The following is a 23,953-nucleotide window of genomic DNA, read 5'->3' as shown; positions in this document are numbered from 1 at the left end:
TTGTTTAGATGGTGTTGCACGGACAGTGTCAGCCTGAACTTTGAGAAGACAAGGTGAGTTCATCTAGTGCTGTGATGATCAGGGAAGAGACTAGCAGACACCTAGGTCTAAAATGGAGTCTCATGTACAGGGAGTCAGACCAGAAGGACCAGGTCTCACTCAGGAAGCATCCACAGGGCTTTCAAGACAAGTCTCAACTGTCCCCACCCATTTCTGTGCTTGTCCTACTTCCTTATTGTGGCATCGTTTGGAGTCCCCAAATGGCAGTCAGCATAAAGGGACAAGGAAGGAAAAGTGGGCTTGGCGCTCGGCTGGCTCCTCTTGTCAGGGTGTCCTGACTTAGGGTTGGGAGCAACTTCTGTGTTGTCTCCACAGTCCCTGCAGAGCAGGCACACTGTGTAATATAACTTGTGCGGAAAAGCGTCAGCCCTGGGGTGTGTGTGTGTGTGTGTGTGTGTGTGTGTGTGTGTGTGTGTGTGTGTGTCTGAGCTATAGTTACTTCTATACAATAACAAACAAAGCTATTAGCAGGAGGGTCTGAGGTAGCCAGTGACCTTGCACAGCTGAAAGTCACTGCTCCTGCTTCCTTCCTCAAGCTTGGCCATACTTGGTCTAGGGAATGCAAGGAATTTGCTGGCTGAGCAAGTTCATCCATTCTGCTTTGTAACAGGCTCCTCTCCACTACTGCTTCTAAAAAAAGAAGAGAAGAAAATCTCCCAGCAGACTTTGTTTCAGAAGTAGCACTGTGGTCAATGGGACAGATTTAGTCTGAAAGGATTTTCTCAAAAGAAGCACCCTAACCTCAGGACATAGAATCTGCTTCTGATTTTTGAAAGAGACCTATTTCACTCCCTACCAAAACCTGCAGCACAGGCCCAGAATGGCATCTGTCTACCTGTCCTGCAGACAAACAGACAATGGCATCTGTCTACCTGTTCTGCAGACAAACAGCTAATGGGAGGGTACGGAACTATAGGCTGGACATTCCCTCTACACAAGTTATTCCCGGTTTACTGATGTTTAAATTGAGGGTCACAGAAACCAAACATGGCCATGTTGAAGCAATGGGTGGCAGACCAGGATTTGACAGGCAGCTCTAAGGCTGTGTGGTATCTGGAGTTTGTTCTCTTCTCTGGGGAAGCTATGTGACTATCACTAGCTATGGACTATATTCAATCTGATAAAATATGATTAGGCATTAAGTAATGGAATTTGAGAAAAATGCATAAATTAAGACCAAGCTAACGACTTAATTAAAAATCATATTAATTTAACTAATGTGATTTTTTTTTTTGATTTGTAAATAACTCTCAACACTGTATCTTAATCATTCTTCAGAAAGTAAAAACTGGTTAGTGATGGCATATAGAAACCGTGTTTTTTCTCATGTTTAATTTGCTCACTTATCTTTAGGAGGCAAAATAATTAGCTGTCTTAAGGGAATGAGCCCAAAAGCAAATACCAAATTTATCTGGCCGCCTAAGTGGAAAAAAATAGAACCACGGCACCATCTAGTGGCAGAATGTAGCCTTGCAACTACACAGACAAGATGCAATTCCATTCTACTAACATGGACAAAAGTGGGTCTGGTTGCAACAAATAATGAAAACTTGCAGACAAGTGGTATTAGGAGATATAAATGTTTCTCAAGTGTTTCTGGAGGAGTAATACTCAATTTCTCTATGAAAGGTTCACCATGGGTCCTGTTGATTTCCTTCGTTGTCCCTATAACCATAGGTACAATTTTATGAATTAACAAGGGTTAGGCTTAAAAACACCAAGGACGTGAGTACTGGTTCAGTAGGTTGAGCAGGACTTGTCCTCCACAAGGGTTGGTATAGGGTTCAAGTGTCTTTCTTCTGGACCCTTTGTCTCTGGTCTTGTCCTAGGTTGGTGCCCTAAGGATGAGGTTTATTGCCTTTTCTCAATGCTCAGCAGACATAAAGTATGTAAAAATAGTTAACCTATTTCAAAAACATTTCAAAACATTAGAGTCTAAGAAAATAAAGTAATAAACTTTTGGTGCATGTGTGCAAGATTTGTATTTGTCTGAGATTTCTATGTGGTTTGGTTCATGGGCAATGTGGAGAGGTATTTAGTAATTTTGTAATTCTTATGGTGGAATAAGAGCTTTCTGGTAACCCCCACCCCAAAAAAGAAACTCATTTCAATTTGGTAAATAAAATAATTAAATGAACACCAGTATAAGAGAAAAATGTGTTTACTTCCTTAACATTATACATACAGCTAGTTTTTGTCCCAGTGGCGTCAGTGACATTCATAGGAAGTGACTGCCCACTCCCTTTTCAAAAATATGGGGGAGTCTGGCACCTCCCTCAGAAACCCACATTTTGCCTCAAATCCTGAGGCTTCACAATGCCAAGTGTGTGCTACAGTTCTCCAAAACTCTCCATTTTTATGTTGAACTTTCACCATGTGGGTTTGGGGACTGAACTCAGGTCATTAGATTTGGTGGTGAGCATCTTTACTCAGTAAGCCATCTCCTAGGGTTACCTTTATTTTGGAGGCAGTCTTCCCTGGACCATGAGCTTATCAGTCAGGACTGGCTAAGGAGTAAGGCCAGGAATCTTCCTGTCTCCTATTCTCTGGTGCTTGGGTTATAGGAACATGCCATGGATTTTGGCTCTTCATATGTGTGCTGGAATATGAACAAGACCAGCAGTATTGACTGAGCCATCACCCCAGTCCCATGGCCTAATTTTTAGAACAGTGACTCTTAGAAATAAATGCTTATGTGGCCTTTGATTAGTTTAGCATCGACTGACTACTGACAAATATAAGCCAGGCTCAATTTGTCTTTCAACTTGTTCTTACCTTTTCAACCCTTTCATAGGCCACAGGTGAAACTGGCCAAGAAAGAACAAACGATCAGGAGAGGTCATGTTATTGTGTCTTTATGGCTTTTGTGGTACCAGAGATGGAACCCAGGATCTTACAAATGCTAGATAAGCATTGTAGCTCTGAGCCACATCCCTGGCCTATGAGAATACACTGAGTCCAGTGTGAGTGAGTTGAGAAGATAGAGACTTTAGACAGTCAAGAGTCCAGCACTGTGTAAAGCTTTTGAAGACAGGTTTATTTATATATAAGTGCATGAAATCGAATACAGAAACTTTATTAAAATACTGTATATTACAAATTTTAATCCAATAAATTCTGTGTAACGACACAATAAATTCTGACGACACTGAAGTGCTGGGTTCAGTTTAACAGATGTCCTGTGTGCTGTATGCAGTTCACCCTGTGCACGACAAAGAGGAGAGGCACGTACGGCTCTCCCAAGTTGTCCTGGGGCCAGACGCGGGATGGTGTGAGTTGTGCATCTCTAGAGCAGTGGACTGACTGCGGCCTCATCTTCGTAGGCCAACGTTCAAGGATCAAAATAACTTGCATATGTTTATTGCTGCCCTTTGAAGAAAATGTGTGGCGAAAAATAATTCAAAATAAGGACCAGCATCTCTGAGGCTAACCCGATGCTTACTGCAATTAAAATACTTAAAACTCACTGCAAAATTTGTGTTCTCCAGGGAGTTTATGCTATATACACAATGAAATTTGTACATGACTTGGGAAATAAAAAAATTGCTCATATAAAATTAAAAATCAATAGTATACAATATTTACAGCCGGTTAGGTATTACATATAAACATATTTTAAATAATCCTTCAAAATGAAACTGTTTTATGTAAACATGCAGTGCACATATTCATACAGTGTAGTTTATAGTCTTAACAGAAGGGGAAGTTGTGTTCACATAATGCAGGTACTTCATCAAACACTCTTGCTTGGGTATCACCCTCCAACGTCTGTTCTTCCTGTCCTTAAGCTTCACAGTACATTGAGTATTTTCTTGTAAAAATAAATCCCTGATGGCAAACATATTTCTAAAGGTTACATAAAGTCTGTCCTTGTACTACAATATTAAACTAACACTGTTCACACAGGAATCTCTAGTTTATCTTAAAATCCCACATTTAATTTGCTTGACTACATATTTCCCCATCTCAAACTTGCTTGGAAAATGAAGAAAAAAAAAAATCAGGAAAGGAAACGCTGTGTGATGAAGGATAGTGAGAGTATCTGTCACCTGTCATAGGCGGTGGCTGACTAATTTCTAGGGAACCCTAAGAAGTTAGCAGTTGGACTTGTCTCAGCGGTCCTTCCTAAGCTCTGGAGTCTCACTGGTGCACAAACAAAGTCAGCTCACTGGTGCCAACCCCAGCCCCCTACGTATACTTTGCGAAAGGTTCTTAATTTTCAAGACACTGAGACATCATTTAGCTTTTAAAAATTGTACTGTGGTTCAGCTAAATGATTCTGCAGTGGGCTGAGAGCTAATACAATTTTAAAGTGAGTTTCTTAGTATTATCTGCCGGATCAATTATACTTGCCACTTAAACAAAGCCACATCTAACTTCAAAGCTGCTCCCTCATCCTGGGACATCTGAAGGCTGAGGCTAATTCGAGGGTAGAAGCACAGGGGGCTGTTCTGCCAGATTATATGGCTAAAATGAGCAACAGGGGAACTTCCTATTTGTCCATCTAAACAGGAGGAGCCCATGACTGAAGGTGCGTACTGGGGGGAGTCAGACTGTTTCTCTATTTCTCCCTGGAGTCGCATCCACTATCATAAAGACTGGAAAAAGGCTATGCAAACAAAAGCCTCCAGTTGTCTTTCCAGGAAGAAAGTTTTAAAACTATTCCATCCCAACCATATTCAGTGATGGAACGTAAACATTTGATTTAAAATGAAGGAGCCAAGCACAGTGGCACACACCCCTAATCCCAGTACCTGAGAGGTTGAGACAGTGGGATCACAAGTTCAAAATTAGCCTGGGCTATACAGTGAGTGAGCTCCTATCTCAAAAACATAAAACTTGTAATAAAAGCAGAACAAAATGTTTTAATATCAGTAGTAGTCCCAAGCTACTGTTCATTTAGACAGGGCTCTAAAACAGTTAATTTTTAAAAATTACAATACACATCTAGGAGGGCAAGTACTCTGGTTATGGGGTTTAGATGGTCATGCATCAGAGCTCCTCTTTCTAGGTATTTATGCCATACTGTTTCCCAGTTGACATTAGAGACCTGGGAATTCCCCAGAAGGGGAGAGCTGAGACTATATACACCAGCTGTGGGTACAGGATAGCATCTAAAGGAAAACAGGAGCATCCCACGTCCTTCCCTCCGTCACCCCACCCCACCTGGTGCCTTCGCTACTTCCTCTTCCATGAGATAACCATGGCATAAATACAGGCATGGAAGTCCAGACCAGCACTCCAGCTTTTGTCAAGGAACTGTGACATCAAAATAATAATACCTGACATCTGCTTTGGCAAGGAGAGACATTGTTACAGAAACTGCTAAATAAATCAGTTCAAAAAACCAAGAAAACCACTAGATAAGTTCAACACATGTGCCACACACACAGATAAAGAATATGAGAGCCAATCTCCTAAATTAAGATACTATTCTGGATCACAGCTCAGTTTGCTCAGAAAGGTGAATGCTGCCCTACCCCCACAGAATCAGGAATGAACTTCCTTGTTTACTAAAAACATTTCATATATTAAGCATTAATTCCTCCCAAACAAATCCTAGCTATGTTCTGCCATAGGCAAATTCAGAAACCAAGACACCACACTGCATCACCTAGAGGGAACAGGGATCTCCAAGGGAGAAGGGCAAATCCACCACACACAAAATGCACCATGATTTTAAGTGCACGTGTTTGGTAGAGCCCACAATCCCTAGAGTGAGGTATTAGCAAACTTGTATCTCACTGGAGTTTAAATTCTTAACAGGATGGAGGAACTATGCTTGCATACCACAGGAAACTTTATCACACATGCTTTTGTGCACTGACCTCTTTAACAATTCCTTCTCTTTGAACTTTCCTGTTATAAATGGTATTATTCACATACATTTTAAAAACATTATATTTTAAAATCAAATAATGTTCTTTATATTCTGAACAGTTTCAAAAGGATAAGGAATTCTGGACAACCAGGAGACTAACTAGATGATGTCACATCTAACCACTGAGAATATAACCAAAACCCTTATTTTAAAAAGAAACAGCACTTTACTCAGTTACACTCAACTTGTGTTTCATACTTCTCTGCAATCTAAACCTATGAGAAATACCCCAGTAGTTTCTCTGTATTCTTCATGTCTTACAAACAAAATAAATAGGGGTGCTTCCAAAGAATGTTTGAGACATTCTTCAAAAAGGTTTTCAAATGGTAACAGCACTGTCTGCAAACAGTTCAGAAAGTGTTCTCAGCATCTTGTCACTCCCTACATTATAAAATGGTCATAAGTTTAAGATAATGGTATTTTTTTTTTAGGTTAAATAGAAAATAGGTAATAAATAAGCCAACAGTGACAGAATACAGAAGTCCCAAATGCTCAGGATGACAGGTGACAGGTGACCAGGAGAGGAGGGGAGCTACAACAAGGGCAATCCTTTGGATCAGGTAAAGAGTCAATGAAGGTTCAGAGTCAATCCAAAGAAGTCGGAGATGGCAGCGGAGGAAATGCTGGCCACATCTACTCTTCCTGTAGTAACAGTGTGACAACCCCCTAGTAGTTTCCTCCTGTCTGCCCTGCACCACCAACTCCCCAAAGTGCCCTTAGAAGAGTTACCTGCTGACTTTAAGGAGTAAAGAGGAGGTGTCAAAAGCAAGGCTACAGGAAAGGTTTGCTTTTCTTTCTTGAAATATACAAAAAGACACAAAATGGATGAAGAAAGGTAAATTTTACAAAATACCATCTCCAATGGGTATTGCGAAAATGAACTGCAAATTCTATTGCCTGTCTTTGGAGCACGTACTGTTAGATATGCATTCTTTTACCCAGGAGGTATTCACCAAAGTCCAGAGTGAAACCTGAAACTAAGAGTGGTTGAACGATGCTCAGACCAGAGTGAACAAGGCGACAGCCTAGATTCAAGACTGCAGCACTGGCTGAGGATCTAGTCCTTTCTCCCCTAGCTCCGAGCAACATCTAAGACACTGCAATGCCCAATTCAGAGGATGAGATGGGAAAAGAAAAAACGAGGTCTCAAGAGGAAGAGAAGGAGATGAGTCTCAGGAAACAACAAGGTACTAGCCCAAGCTATTTAGGGCTTGAAATTGTTTAGCCAGTTCCTGGTGGACTCAAGTGAGGGGATCCTATTTCAGCCATCTTTGTACATGGGAGAGGGGAACTCACCAAACTGAGCTAAGTAGTGAGTGCCAGTCTGCGTACCTTAAAGAGGCCACTCTACCTTCCACTGCAAATGAAAGGTCCTGGAAGCACTGTTTCCTATAGCATTTTTTTAAATCTCAAATCATCCAGTGAACCTTCTTTCCTTTCATAAATAAAACCCCCAAGGGCTTGAAAAAGGAGCAGTGGAATTCTGAATTGCAAATACTAAGAACGTATCCTAGATAAGACTTTAACACTGGATGATACATATGAGAATTCAAATTAACAATGACACTTTAAATTGAAATGAACACAGGCATCAGGTCCCCTGAGAAGCCAATGGAACTGTGCCAGGGCCCATGAACTGCACCTCTTTCTTACAGGCTTTACTTGTAACTTACATGAGGCCCTGGTGCTAAAGAGTTTTCCTTTGTCATGAAGAAGATTTACTGCTAGATCACGGCCGAGTTTTCAGAACGTGGAACCTGACTATGTTGGTGGAAGCTTTTGTCATGTCTCAAACAAGGGTCTCCAGCAAAAATCCTAAATACCCTCCAGCTTATTGAAAAGATCATTTAACTGAACAAATATATCAACTTCTCCAACAGGAAAATGTTTATCAAACAAAGCTTTCCAATTGGACCGTATTCATATATAGCTATCTATATATGTATATAATGATATACTTGTATGTGTATATATATACATATACATATATATATATATATATATATCATTAAACATTTGTCTCTATAAGAAATGGCTATCTTCTTGAAAACTTCACCATATAAACAGCTATTTAGACAGTTTCATCAATCCATACTATTCAACTGCATTTCAAACTACCAAGAGTGACAGGTACACAAAATCCCAATGGAAATAACTGAAAAAATTAAAAACTCCCCTCAAAATAAAAGCGCGCACACACACACACACACACACACACACACACACACTTCTTCATGTAAATCAACATTAACATTGATAATGAGATGACTTCAGGACGGTGTCTAAAATGATAACCCTCTCAGACTTGCATCCTTGAGCAGGAAAGGAGCTCAAACCGCTTTGGTCCACTCATTCACATACTCAATGTGTCAAGTTAATTTCTAGTTAACTTTAGATTATAAACACTGGGCTCCACATTACTTCCTATGATAACTTTCTTGAATCATAAAATACCCATGTTAAAGTAAATATTTGTTCTGTACATGAGAAGCACTGTCCGTGTTAGCGATTTTCCTGCTGGTTCATAAAGCTCTAAATTCTGGACAAGCAGCTTGAGGGAAGAGCAGAAATCAGCCCAACAGGAAAGGAGAACCAGGTCTATCTGGAAAAGATGCCTAGGTTTCATTTCAGAAAGCATGAAGAATATAAAGAACACATGGGAGAAACAGCAGGCTTGTACACAGAATCCATCTCAAGACTTGTTTTCCCACATCTCTCAGGGTGAAGACTTGCTGATTGGTTGATTTGGGGGGTTGTTGAATTTCTAAGCCACATTATAAACTGGTTTACATATGGGCAAAAGCAGTCCCTCCAAAGACTGTCAATATATTATTTTTGCCACAGAAAAGGGGGTATGGATACTAAAAGTCTTAAAACTAAATTAAGTTAAAGAGCTTAAGATGCTCCATTATTTTTTAGCTTACTTATAAATTCATAATCTCTACAATGGATATTCTCTTAAGTTAGCACATTTATAATCACAACTAGTTAAACATCTTGCCCCCACACACAATACTCAGTTCAACCAGGGTCTGTACTTTCCCGACAACTGTGTATTTTTCTAAACCTCCTAGAAGGTTTAATAGACAAAGTCTCTATTTTAGAATTTTAATGAGTATGATCCGAGACTCTATTTGACTCAGGTAATAACTTAGAAACCCAAACTCAAAGGACACCACTGAAATGACCCTCAGACAAAGGCTCTGTGCTGTCTCAGTACACTCAGACTAACTGCCAACTTGTAAGTGACACACTATGTCCCCTGGTTTTTATTCAGTGTAATCCTGACCCCGCCACACATACACAGCAGGAGAGTTTACTGGTCTTCCTATGTAAGGTACTTATTACTCTTCTATAATGAGCATTTTAAAGCCCAAAGCCTAATTTAGGCCACTCTCTAAGCAGTTAGTAGTCCGGAATCAAAGACTGCTGAGACATGTACACGTACAACACAATCCTACCACAACATGAGTTAGATGATCGTGTTCTGTGACTTATGAGGCAAGAACTTTCTTAGAAGGGTTGAAGAATGCAACATGCATTTCAGACTTCTTCTTACAAAATTTATAAGAAAAAATTCAAATGATATTTTTATGACACACAAGTGACAATGTGTTTGAATCCATATAAATAGAATATGATGTACAAGGGAAACTATTAAAAGGGTGAAAGTTACTGAAAAGTATGCACCCTCCAAGTCTATTTGAGTCCTTAGAACAGCTCAGCTAGTCTTCCATTAAGAAGACTATTGTTTTTCACATAAATTAAATAACAACACATAGACATATTAAAGCCCCAAGTCCCAGAATCACTCAGCTTTAAAAGCCAAATGCCTTCCTTAGTATTGAAAGCCTGGTGTTCGGCATTCATATGGGAGTTAGCATTACAAAACAAAGCCTGACTATGTTACCTGAATCCATGTCAAGTATATTCACAGCACTCACCTACATCTACACTTGCAAACTGTCACATGATCAATGTTAACAGAAAGAAAAGTTTGGCACATAGATCAATTTCTCAAAACGTCCCTGTAACTTAACACAACACTGTTGAGAATGATGATTTCAACACCAATGTTAACCTGATTGGCAGCTAAACAAGGTGCTTTTTCTTGCAGCTTCACATAGTGTCCTGTGCACCTTGCCTGGGATGGAGGCACGTAAGGTGCAGTGCGGTAGTGCAATCGCTTGAACGCCAGAGGGCAGGCTTTCCACACGGCTCAAGGTCTTCCTAGGTTTTGACTTGCTGGGTCCCTGCTTGTACAATTTCATCTCAGCTGGTTAACAATGCCATTTCCGGGGAAGTTGTACATCTATTTCCTTAGTTAAGAAGACATTCCCTCAGAACCTCAAAGTGTCGCGAGGATCCTTGAAAAGGAGATGATAAGTGTCAGTACAGTCTGCCCCACGCCCCACACCAGGGCTTCCAGGGGAGCCATGTTCTTCCCAGCCACTCTGTAGATGCCTGCCACTGCTGCACCTGTGAGGGAAGCAGAGCACAGGGTCACCAGGGCACCACCTGCCACATGGCTGCTGCAAAGGTCACCTTTCAGTTTACCAAAGCAGAATACTTCAACAGATCCTCACTTTTCTATGTGACTGGTTAAAAGTCACCTTTACTACAAAATAATCATTGAATTCAAGAATGGCTTTTTCAACTTGGTTATAATACACAGCTTATGCTCTCATCCCTTTTAATGTGAGAATTGTTTTAATAATTGCCACTCTTATTTTACTCCAGAATAAACTCTCATCATATATATATATATATATATATATATATATATATATATATATATATATTACACACACACACACACACACACACAAGGAAAGAATTAGGTGCTGCCCTGACACTCTGTGCACTAATTCTAGCCAGTGGTCATAGCATGGAAAAGCCTTCAGTGTATCACAATACAATTAATGGTATTGGAATAACTCAGTAGCCATTTGGAAGAAATAGATTGAAATTCCTACCTCACACCACTCCATCAGGCAGACTAAAGAAAAAATGCTAAAAATAAATAAAAGCACAACCATAAACTCTGAAACACAAGTGTGGGTTTAGTATCCTGGGAAAGAGGTGACCTTGGGGGACCATGTGGGTGGGGGAGGGAGGAGAAAGGAAGAGAAAGAAAAGGAGGGTGGAGAGTAGTAGAAAAGAGAAAAGGACAAGGACCAGGCATAGTGGCGCACACCTTTAATCACAGCTCTCACAAGGCAGAGTCAGATGGTTCTCAGTGAGTCCCAGGCTAGCCCAGGACAGCCAGGGTTACACAGGTTACACAGTGAGATCCTTTCTCAAAAGTCAAACAAATGTGGTCTCAAGAAATGGCTCAATGGCTAAGAGCACTGGCTGCTTTTGCAAAGGACCTGGGTTCAATTCTTAACACTCACACAGTGGCTCATGACTACCTGTAACTCCAAGGGACCCAACACCCTCTTCAGGCCTCCATGGGCATCAGGCACACAAGTTGTGCACATACATACATGCATATGCATACACACACACACACACACACACACACACACACACACACACACACAATTGAAACAAAACAGCAGAAGCCCTTGATGCAGAGAAAGAGCTCTGCACTCCAGAGGCAGCACTGGCGTGCCTAGGAGCCCACGCTGCCTGTCTTTAACTTTCTGAACTTCCCTGACACTCTCGGACCAGTCTCAATAAGAGCTGTGCATATTTTACTCTTTCTACTTTGTGCAGTAATTTGGATTGGGGAGTAAATATTCTTTAAAATTTGGGTGGGATGACCTGAATACCACATTTGGGTCTGGAGATGGGGGAGGGGCTCTTCAGCATTTCAAAGATTTAAAAGTGTGTCTGTTCCATTAGTTCTTTCTATTTCTCTGAATGCCAATTTTGACTAATTTTAAGTTTTTAAATTCTTTATTTTTTACTACACTGTGGTTGTTTCTTCAGTCCTGGTCTGTATTTGACTGTCTTAACACTGAGCCTGTGAGCAGTCTATATCTCTCCACAGCACCAAGTCTTTGTGAATCCTAACTAAATACAACTAGCCAAGCAACACAGCATTTCCTCAACCAACACAACTAAAGTATGACCAAAAAGCACACGCACACAGTTGTAAGATGATGTTTAAGCAAAGCGCACAGCCCTCCCACTGAGGAAAACAGTTTAATCTCTAATGAAAGGGTAAGTAAGATCCTTAAATGAACACGTCACATATCCTAACATTCCAGAGCTTCCCAAGAAAGTTCTAACAAAAACCATGCTTGTGCTTTGGGGGGAATTTAGCAGACATACTCTAAAATTCACATGAAGAAACAGTTCATGAACAGCTAACTTTGAATTACCTAGGACACACAACACCATACCACCTCCATGACACACTACAAAACCAGAGGCCTAGGAAATGTGGCCTTACCAAGAGATGGATCCCTGGGCCTTGAGAATACAGCAATCCGGAAGGCGGCACCCACAGACTGATCAGCAACTGGTGAATTACTCCAGTGGGAGCTGGGGTGAATAGTGACTTACCATGTATGAGGGGTCCCACCTAATGCTAAAAACAGAGGTGGACTCGGGCAGGCTAGGACTGAGTTTCTCTGAACAGTCTTCTTTGGAATACTGATGTCCATTCTAGGCTTTGTGCTGCAACAGCAGGCTTGAATAACTGGGTCACTGCCTCCCCAGTCTACAAACTTAAGAAGGTTTTTGCTGACTCCTGCTCTAGATGAGTTAAAGACATTACTTTACTATAAGTAAAGATATAAAATAAAGAATATATGTCAAAATACCTTTTTTTCTCATGTGAGACAGAATTTCTTAAAGCCCCAAATTATAAACCATAAGTGGGGGAAAAAAACCCTGTAAGCTGATTACATTGCTATTTAAACATTTCTACTCAATAAACTCACTGGATAAAGGGAACTAACTGGTAAGAGCCTGGGAAAAGGTATTTGCAAAGCCCATCCTGGGCGAAGCTCTCAGCCTGAACATATGAGAAGCAGCTGTAACGGGGAAAGAAGGGAACATGCATGCAAAGAGAAGCAGAGAATTAAGTGATGTGTACAGGGAACTCAGTATTGCGGGTGAAGGAAGAGATGCTGGGACCTACCAGTACACAGAGCAATGTAAATGAAGTCAATAAAAAGCTGTTACTCTACACCTTTAGACTGGCTTAAATGATTATGAAAGATTAGCCAGCTAGAATTGGGAACTATATAGAAATAAATACATTTTTGTTTTCTTTTGAAAAATTTATTTGTAATGGGGCATGGTGGCGAATGCCTTTAACCCCAGCACTCCAGGCACAGAGGCAGGCAAATCTTCAAGTTCAAGGCCAGCTTGGTCAACAGAGTTCCAAGACAGCCAGGGCTACAAAGAGAAACCCTGCCTCAAAACAAACAAACGAACAAACAAAAGATAAACCCTTTATGTATGTGTGGGGGGGCAGGTTGTATGTGCCCACACGTGGAGGTAGAAGAGGTTCTGGCTTCCTGGGTGCCCTCTACTATCACTCTGCTCTATTCCCTTGCGACACTGAACCCCACTGAACGGGAAGCACATCACTTTGCAGCTCGGCTATCTACGCAAGGGTCAGTGAACCCCTAACCTCTAAAACCCCCACCTCTCACCAGTGCTGGGGCTACAGGCTTGCATGGCCATACCCAGCTTTTTGCATGGGAGCTGGGGCACCAATCTGGTTCTCACATTTACAAGGCGAGTACTCACACCCACTGAGCCACCTTCCTAACAGCACCCCTGTTTTTGGTTTAAATCAAATCTGGCAGTATCAATATTAACCAATAAGAGAAAAACAAGCAAACAGAAAACCCTACAACACATCACTTTTTCTTGGAAATAAAATCTAAGTAACAGATACAATGGATATATGCCAATATTCATCCCGTCAGTATCTTACTGATAAGGATATTCAGCAACTGTTAAGTTCAGTGTACAGCTATGTATAAGCCACCAACAAGCTACATTAAGAAAAGACATAGAGGGGCTGGAGAGATGGCTCAGTGGGTAAGAGACTGGTGGCTGCTCCTCCAGAGGACCTGGGTTTGAGTGGTGGCACATAACCACCTGTAAATCTAGTTCCTGGGGATCTGACATGCTCTTCTAGTCTCCAAGAACACTGCACACATGTGCACACAGACACACATGCAGGCAAAACACCCATACGTATAAAATAAAAATTGAAAAGATTTTTTAAAAAAATAAAAAGGGAAGATACACAGCTAAATATTTTAGCTAGTTTTCTTAATTCATGGTTGCAAATAAAAAAAATGGTACCAAAACATTTCTGTGTATTCTTGCTAACCCAAGAACCAAATTTTTATCTGAAATTTGTGGCAGACTTACATTTTCAAGGATTTTTAAATATTTCTTTGCAGTTTTAAAAATCACTAACTTGTTGGGTAGTGGTGGCACAAGCCTTTAACCCCAGCATTTGGAAGGCAGCAGCAAGTGGATCTCTCTCTGTGAGGCCAGCCTGGTCTACACAAGCGAGTTCCAAGACAGACAGGACTGACACAGAGAAACACAGGACCAGCCAAACAAACCATTAACTTATTATTATATTCTCGATGGAACTGAAAGTGGTTATATGCATACACCCATATTAGACATAAATAGAATTAAATACCTCACACACCCTTCAAAATCTTACAATGACATACACATGCACAGTGTCTACAACATCTGAGCAAACCACTTCTCCCTCCTCTGCTATGGTCGCAGTCTCAACAGTACTCCATACTGCTGCCCTTCCTGTCTCTTTAAATGTCAGTCACCACAGTGAAGAATACACAGCCGTCACCTAGCGTAGATCCTGACACAGTACTGACTCCACTTGGACCTCTTAATTCCTCTTCCTTTCTCTTTATTCTCCCTTTTGACTCTCCCCACTTCCTCCCTTCTTTTCCTCCTTTGCTCCATCTACCCAGCTGACAGTATTCTTTAAGAACTCACTCTTACTAGTGGTTTTATTAGTGGGTGTGGCAATGAGAGCCTGCTCTCTGAAGTTTCTCTTGCTTCTTTTCATATACTCCATATACAGTTATAGGACAAAATATCTAACAGAAGAGCTTACCTCTTATGAAACCCCTGTAAAAATATCTATCTGCGGCCTGGAAATGGCTCAGAGGTTCAGAGCACTCATTGCTCTTGCAAAAGACCTCAGTTCAGTTCCCAGCACCCGTGTGGCAATTAACAACCACCCGGTAACTCCAGTCCCAGAAAATCCAGTGCCCTCTTCTGGCCTCTGTATGTACTGCATGCATACAGTGCACAGATGTATGGGCAGGCAAAACACCAAAAGGAATCTCTTAAAAAGAAAAAGAAAAATATGTGTTTGCAGGAAAAATCCAACTATTCTGGCGAGCCTTTCAAAACCCTTTAGCAGTCACTCCAGTCTCTTTTCAGATGATTCTCCTATAACCCTAGCAGCCAGACCTGGGCCTAGGCCTTCATTTTAAACCTGACAAGGTAGACAAGAAACCACAGGATAAGGTCACACAATGCCCCCAAATAAGCCAAGCCAGGAAAACAAACAGTAAAGAAGGGATTAAAAGAGAAAGAGAGAGAGAAATCCCTCTTTCCCACAGGTGTTTCATTACTGTTGATTTCAGGAGACAACACAGGTAAACCGCTTCCCTATTCAGACAAGATATGCTAACCTCTCTGGAACAGGTATACTATAAAGGTAAGGCCTTCCTCGTACTGTGGCCAGAATCAACTCAAAGAAGGGCCTTGTGGAAACCCCAAAACAGATGCAGTGTAGCAGTGAGCTGTCCCCATAGTGTAGAAGACAGCCAGAAGTGGGTGCCACGTAAGTGTATGAGAAGTCACCAGCTATAAGCACAAGCTAGTAAGAAAGCAGTGTGGGATCCCAGGATGCAACTAGCTTCTGCTCCATCAGCAGCCTCAGAAACCAGAACTCTGAAGAGCAGGGTAGAGTAGGGCCAAGTTCAGTGTCAGGGGAACAAAACCAGTGACATGTAAGAAAGACAGCTCAGAAAACTTGTACGTTTCCAGGAGCAGAGAAGTTTTGTCATAGTATGTGGTACAGGAAGAAATGCAATTCTAGGTTGTTGTCACAGGCAGATGGCCCTACAGACTCAAAGGCCATAGTTTCCTGTTCTTAAATGACAACTGTTACTGACATATTTCAGTGCCCACCTTCCTTTCTTAGTAAACAGTAGGTGTCCTGAAAGCAGAAACTACTTTTCCTATGAAACACTTGCAGACTGAACCACTCTGACCCTGCCAGCGCCATCCCCACCAATCCCCAGAGAAAATCTTCACACAGTGGGGTACAGCTGTCTGTCTGGTGAGCTCGGGAACTCCTCTTTGACTTTGAGGCTCTGGGTTGTAAAGTGCTAGGAGGAGTCAACATGAGAGATAAAGTTTCTTTTACCCTAAGGACAGTACTGACCAGAACAATTGCATATAAAATTACATCCTTAAAAGAAATAAGTCAACTTACTAGTAATCATAGCTCCAGTTACAGAAGCCAGAAACCCGATGCTCACAGCAATAACGGAGATCACTCTGCCCTGCCTGTGCCTCTGCAGCATCACAAACATCAGCACGCCTGCAGCACCGTGGACAAACAGAGAGGAGAAGAGAGCCCAGAGGAAGATCCAGTACCACATCTCTGAAAGGAAAGAACAGTGTTAGTCCTGCTGCAGAAATACAGATCAGAAGACTCAGTCAGTAAATAGGGAGCAGCCAGGGCCAGGGAGAAGCTTGAACAAAACCCACATATGAAAAGGCCTAGCCTGCTATCTGACTCATGGTATTACTAAGCAAGTCAGTGATTACCATTAATGCTAATGCTTGATGGGGAAGAATTCCTTCATGATGTCAGAAGGTGAAGGCCACACTGCCATGTCCTCTCCATATCCCAGTTACAAAGCAACAAATCAGCTTGTCTCCTGTCAAATAATAATCTTGTAATAATCTTACCCAGGACCTTGATAAACCTTTATGCTTTCTTCAACATGCTCCCAATGGGCTGTTCACTGTTGTCTTCCTATACCAGGGACAGAGCACAGTGACCTATCTTTCCAGCTGTTACTTCCTTTCCTCCAGGCCTCTGCTGCCTCCCATACCATCTACACACTTCACATCGATATTGATGCCCTGCACTGGTATAACTCCACCTCCCTGGCCATAGCTAAGAGGCAGCAGCTGCTCCAGGTGGGGCCAATCCTTCTTCCCTTTCCCTGGGAATTCTTGATGGGAATGCACTGACTAACCTCCATCTTTGGCTAACTGAAGTTAAACCTATTTCCTCTGCATACAGTGCAAGCCACAGTACAGAAATAAAGAAAATAGATCCATCAAAGATAAGAGGCCACCAAGTCTAGTATTTCAGTGACTTCTGAGGTCTGTCACATTACTATTCTTAAATAGACTTAACATCCCAGTTTCTCTATACTAAAACACTTATTTCATCGGAAGTAATTCAGAGAAGGTTGACCCTAGATGAAGAGCTACAGTCAATTTTAATACTGCTGAGAGAGGGGAAAAAAATCATTCTTTAGAGATTATCCTCTTAAATGGTTATCCAACACCAAGTGGTCAGCCCTAAAAACATATACAAACAAAACTAAGTGGACTCGGCAGGTTTGATTTATATACTGTATACATGTAACAAAAATAACTAAAGAAAAAGAGGGAACTGTTTTGGTAATTAGTAAAGAGGGAGGGAGAGAGAGGGGGAGAAAGATATCGAGATAGTTGAGAATGAGCACAACAATGGACTGTGATCTGGAAGTGTAAGACACACTCTTATCTCCCCTCAGGTGGTCTTGGTCATGGTTTTCATCACAGCAATAGAATGAAACAACAGAAATTAGTAATAAAGAAAGTAGGAGGACTGTGTTACTTTTTGGACTGTTTCATTGGAGAATTAGGCTGGGAAAGTTGTTGAATGTTGGAAGCAGAACTTAATGGGCTATTAGTGGAAGATAATGTTGAGAGACATGTCAACAGTAGAGGCTTGGATTATGAGGAAGCAGGGGAATGAATAGAGGCCATTTGTGGTATTTGACAAAGAATCTGGCTGTGTTCTGCTCCTGCCCTGAAAACTTCTATGAGGCCAGAATAAAGAACACTGGACTCATTTATTAAGCAGGAAATTTCAGAACAGCATAACACTAGGCCTAGGGTACGGTTACTACTGATTACTCTGATGCAAGCCTACCAGGAAGAAAAGCAACAGGCAGAAAGAAAAAATGTGCAGCTTGGAGAGGGAGCGAGTGGTAGGAAACGTAATACTGCAGTAAGGTCATTTACTAAAAAAGGTTGTGACTGTTAATGAGACAAACATCACTAAAGGGAAGCTTTACAGGGATGAAGGGGACTCTGAGGGCAAGGCCTCACCCAGCTAACACACACCATGTGACAGGAGAAAGCCTAATGGGTTCTGTTCCTAGAAAACAAACACTTAGGCAAGTTCGTCCACAGCTTCAGCAGACAAAAGCATCTACAGCTGTGTTCCAAGGGAAGGCCCACGGTCCATTTCACACTGGCAGCTGACCTTGGCACTGCCATCCACTTGGTCTGCTTTGTTGTTGTTGTTGTTGTTGTTGTTGTTTTGGAGCTGAGGATCGAACCCAGGGCCTTGTGCTTGCTAGGCGAGCACTCTACCACTGCGCTACATCCCCATGGTCTGCTTTTTGATGTATGAAAGATACACGATCAAGAAAGTCATGGGTTCTTCCTTCACAGTTTCAGAGAGCTGCTGTATCTGTCAGGGTTCTCTAGAGGAGCAAACTGATAAAATGAACCTATACAGACATTAACAGGAGATTTATTACGTCTGGCTAGTCCAACAACAGCTATCTCCTGAAAAAAAGTCAAGAATCCTGTAGTTGTTCAGTCTACAAGGCTGGTGCTAGAGTCTGATGGAAATCCTAGAGAGCTGCCTGTCTACACTGGAATTCCAAAGTAAGTTCTAATATCAGCAAAGGAATGCCTCAGGAGAGATGAACTTGCCAGCAAGAGTGACAGGCATGCAAAGAACAAAAGTTCCCTTCTTCAATGTCATTTTATGTACAAAGCCACCAGAAGGTGTGACGTGGATTTAGAGTGGGTTTTCCAACTTCAAATGATTCAGACTTAAGGTGGATCTTCCATATTAAATGATCCAATCAAGAAAAATCCTTCACAGGTATGCCCAGCTATGTGGTTTTAGTTACTCTAGATTCAGTCACACTTTGAGTCTTAGAAGAGACTTTGAACTTTTGAACAGTATTGTGGATGTTAAAAAGTCTCTAGGAACTTTTGAAGTAGGACTAAATGCATTTTGTATCATGAGATGACCATGAGCCCAGGAAGGCCTGCAGTGGAATGTGGTGGTTTGAAGGAGAAATGTCCCCACTGGCTCATGTAATTATAAATTTGATCACCAGTAGGTGGTGCTATTTGGGAATGCTACAGCACCTTTAGGAGGTGGAGCTCTGTGCGAGGAAGTACATCACTGATGGACTTTGAGACGTTAGTGTCACCTCCTGTTTTCTAGCTCTGCTTTCTGTATGTGGAAGAAATGAGATCAGCCAGCTTCCTCCTCCTGTCACCATGCATGCCTTCTCTACCATGATGGATTCGATTCTATATCCCTGGAACCATAAGTCAAGATAAATCTTGACAGGAACAGAAAAGCAACTACTACAATACACCAAAGGAGGAAGAGTAAACTAGATGCTCCCAGAGACACTGGCCCAGCCAAGCTCATGCCATCATATTCACCACAGTGAGGAGCAGAAGCACCCCAAGTGTGCAACAACACAGGGATGAACAGCACATCACATGCATAGTCATGGGGAATTAGTCAGTTTTAAAAGGACAAGAAATTCTGTCATATGGTTCAACACAGATGACCCCTGAGGACATCTGTTGAGTAGACTGACCAGTCACAGAAGTACAAACACTGTATGATCCCAATGCCATGAGACATCTCAAGTGAACAAGGTCAAAGGAAATACACTGGTAACTGCCAGGGAATGGAGGAACGAGATTGTGGGTCTAATGAATCCAGAGTTTCAGGGTTTGTTTGGAACAGTCCTTGATTTTTGCCATAATTAACTCATACTCATTTTAAAACTTAATGGGCTTCTCCATCCTCTTTTCTGCCCTTCCCAGAGTTTGAGTTTTACAAGACGTCAAGGATCTAGGAGTCTGTGGCAAAACAAAATGAATCTACCAAACCATACCCTTAAATATAGTAAATTTTATACTATCTGAGTTGGTATAATAGATACATTTGGTGTTTGTTTCTGGCTCCTAAAAATCTTGAAATAGCCTGAGAAAATGTATGCTAAGTAAGCAACTTAGGCTTGACCTTGTATGGATGGTAATGGTCACAGGAAAGTTGTCCTGGTTTTCTAGCCCACCCACTTACTTCCAAGAAGGAGAGAAGGTCTGGAGGTTAAGATGCACAAAAAACTACACTACTAAGTCTAACCAACTTGTAGGTTGTTAAACATGTGGAGACACTGGATGATGTCACCAGATGACAGGAAAGTTCCATCACTCCATCGCTTATGTTTACCCCATGCAGGCTGTGAAGTGAGTTCCTGGGTTGGAAGCAATACTGTGTGAAATACCATGACAATAGATAAGGCATTCTGTAAGCCCATGGATGGGAAGTGGCCCAATGTAGTCAACTGCCATCAGGTCGCTGGCTGGTCACTCCAGGGAATGGTGCCATTTTGGGGACTCAGTGCTGGGTTTCTACTGTTGGAAGGTCTCACACTCAGAGCAGCTATAGCCAGGTCAGCTTTGGTGAGTGGAGGTCCATATGTTGAGCCCATGCATAACATCCACCTCTGCCACCATGACCACTCTGTTCATGGGCCCACTGGGCAATGAAAAGGATGGCTAGGGAAAGAGGCTGACTGTCCACAGAACTGGTTAATCCTATCTACTTGATTACTGAACTCCTCCTCTGCTGAAGTCACCTTTTGATGAGCATTTACATGGGACACATGTGTCTTCACATCCTTTGCCCATTTGGAGAGATCTATCCACATACTTCTTCCCCAGGTGTCTTTCTCACCAATTTTCCAATCTTGTTCTTTCCAAGTCCCTGACCACTCAACCAATCCTTTGGCTATAGCCCACGAATCAGTGAACAATCAGACATCTGGCTATTTCTCCTTCCAAACAAAATGTATGATGTATACTGCCTGAAGTTCTGCTCACTGTGAAGATTTCCCTTTGCTGGTGTCTTTCAGGGTTGTCCCTAGAGAGGGGCTGTTGTAATGCTCCAGCTGTCCACTTCTGGTGATGCTGCATAACGTGCAGAACCATTGATAAACCAGGTCCTAGTTTTCTCTTCCTCAGTCAACTGCTCATAGAGCACACTTCATGAGGCTACAGGTGCATGCTTGGGAACAAACAACATTGTAACAGGAGCAGAAACAATAGACATTTGGGCAACTTCTTCATGTAACTTGCTTGTGCCTCTATGACCTGCTTGGGCTCTATCACACATGTACCACTTCCATTGGATAATGGATTGCTGATGTGCACATCCTACTTTATGACTTAGTGGGTCAGATAACATCCAGCTCATGATGGGCAGCTCAGGTAGCATGGCAACTTGGTGCCCCATTAGTTTCCATGATGGCCCAAAAGCAGGCCAAAAGCTGTCTCTCAAAGGGAGAATAGTTGTTTGCAGATGATGGTAGAGCCTTGCTCCAAAATCCCAAAGGTCTCTTCTGTGATTCACCTCTAGGGCCTGCCAAAGGCTCCAAACAGCATCCCTCTCTGCCACTGACACCTCAAGTACTATTGGGTCTGCTGGATCATATGGTCCAACTGGTAAAGCAGCCTGCACGGCAGCCTAGATCTGTTACAGAACAAAGTCTTCTCTTGTTCCAGGCCCTATACAAAGCTAGCAACTTTCCAAGACACTTGGTATTTGGGCCAGAGTAACACACCCAAGTGAGGAATATGCTGACTTTGAGGGAATGCTTCCAAGAAGAATTTTAGCTCGATGATGCTGGTCTCTTGTTAATCACAGCTAACAGCTCAGCCCCAGCTGACCAGCATCAACTATCCCAGTAAAGCAAAGGTTTGACTTCAACGGTTCTGCTATCTTGTTAGTCATAGCTGTTTCTTCAGCCCCAGCCTACCAGAACCATAAATTCTTAACTCAAAATAACAAATGGCCCTGACAGTCATTAGGGACTCTCAAACTTCCCTCTGAATCTTCACAAGATAGGCCTCCATTGTCTGCACTGCTCTCAACATTCTTATCTTCAAGCTCCCATGGAACAGCTCACCAAGCTTTAAACAGTAAATGGCTTTTCCATCCTAAAGTTCCAAAGTCCTTCTACAATCCTCACAGGGTCAAGTCTGTCACAGCAATACCCCACTCCTGGTAACGAATCTGTCTTAGTTAGGGTTATCATTGATGTGATGAAACACCATGACTAAAGCAACTTGGGGAGGAAAGGGTTTATTTGGCTTCATTGTTCATCATTGAAGGAAGTCAGGACAGAAACTCAAATAAGGCAGGAACCTGGAGGCAAGAGTTGATGTAAAGGCCACGAAGGAGTGCTGCTTATTGGATTACTCTTCTTGACTTGCTCAGTCTGCTTTCTTACAGAACCCAGGACCACTAGCCCAGGAATGGCACCACCTACAATGGGCTGGGTTCTTCCCCATCAATCACTAATTAAGAAAATGCCCTGCAGGCTTGCCTACAGCCTAATCTTAGGGTGGCATTTTCTCAACTGAGGATCCCTCCTCTGTGATCACTCTAGCTCATGTCAAGTTGATATAAAACTAGCCAGCACTCTCCCATACACATCCTTCATCTAGTTACCTCTGAATCACATCCTTTATAATATACAGGGAAATATAAAGTATCTCTACAAGTCCTGTGGGCCACTTAGTAAATAACGAAATCCCAAGTGGAGGGCATAGAAATCTCTAATTTACCACTGGTCAGAAGTACTGATTAGGATAGGAGACTGAAACCAGCTAGGCAATTTAGGGGCAGGTCCCCCAAAGTGAAGAATTCTATGGTCCTTAGCCACAAGAAAGTCCTGGTTTCTTATCTCCTCCTAAATGAGCACCCTGCATGTAGGCTGTGTATGAGAGGGTGACTCAAACTCTTGTCCAGACATTCATCTCCTCTGGCGAACAGCTTTGGAGCTGGAACTCCAGGTTTTCTTGGTGAAAATAAGTTATATCTATTCCCCAATTTCAGCCTATCTCCTAAGTGCTTTTAGGTCCCCATTCTTGAAGGGGGAATGTTACAGGAGCCTTAAAGGCCACTGAGGATGGGACCTCTCCATAATAGAATCTATTTTGGCCCTGGGTAGAGACATGCCATTCTGATCTGTGCCAAAAGTTACAATAATATATAGTGTTGTCTCCTCCTTAAGAGTTAATCCAGCTGGTCCTGTCAATTACCGGGCCAAGCGCCCCCCCCCCCCCCCCGACTCATTTACCCACGTGAAAGAGACAGAGAGTAATGACCACCTTCCTGGGACAATGCACTTCTTTCCCAGAAACCTCCCCATCTTAGAGCAGTCACTTGGAGAGCCACCAGCATGCAGCTTACCCTTCCTACTTCCGGAATCACCTGCTCATTAGGGCCTGGAGTACTCATTCAGGAGAAGAGAAGAAACCAGAGAATCAAAGGTGACTTCTGTTTCCAGCCAGACAAGAGGTGAACTGTTCCCCACCTACTAACGCCTTTTCCTTCTTTTCCTCTCTTCCTTCGACACCTTTCCTCTGAAGACACACGCCCTGCCCTTTGTCCTGGGCTCTCGTCTGCCCTGAGGCTGCTTGCTAACCTAAGGCATGTTTCCTCTCTTCTAATTCTCATCTCTGTCCTTCTGACAACTGCTAAGATTTCCAGCTTGCCTGCCCTACTATTTTGTTTAAAAAATAAATGAAGTAAAAAAACTTTAATAAAATTATCTTGAAACTGCTTTCTGAGCTTGTTTTTAAAATTCATATTCACAAGACTACAAGTTCAAAGAGGAGTCACTAATT

The 23,953-nt window shown here is 42.1% G+C and overlaps 1 protein-coding gene across 2 annotated transcripts in view; it reads right to left on the bottom strand.

Moving 5' to 3' along the window:
• Positions 1-9,545: 9,545 nt before the first annotated feature.
• The window catches only part of Tmem170b (transmembrane protein 170B), a 30,912-nt gene continuing 16,504 nt past the window's right edge, over positions 9,546-23,953 (bottom strand). The window contains exons 2-3 of one of the 2 annotated variants that reach the window (XM_036187046.1): positions 16,416-16,586; positions 9,546-10,420 (exon numbers count right to left, since the gene is read on the bottom strand). In XM_036187046.1, the coding sequence (XP_036042939.1) occupies positions 10,290-10,420; positions 16,416-16,586 (302 nt within the window). In that variant the 3' untranslated portion in view covers positions 9,546-10,289. The remainder of the gene's footprint in view (positions 10,421-16,415; positions 16,587-23,953) is intronic. The other variant, XM_036187047.1, reaches the window with a different exon arrangement.

Source organism: Onychomys torridus, chromosome 5, assembly GCF_903995425.1.
Source record: "Onychomys torridus chromosome 5, mOncTor1.1, whole genome shotgun sequence".
In the NCBI taxonomy this organism is placed as follows: Eukaryota; Metazoa; Chordata; class Mammalia; order Rodentia; family Cricetidae; genus Onychomys; species Onychomys torridus.
This window is presented reverse-complemented; position numbering and strand designations above follow the sequence as displayed.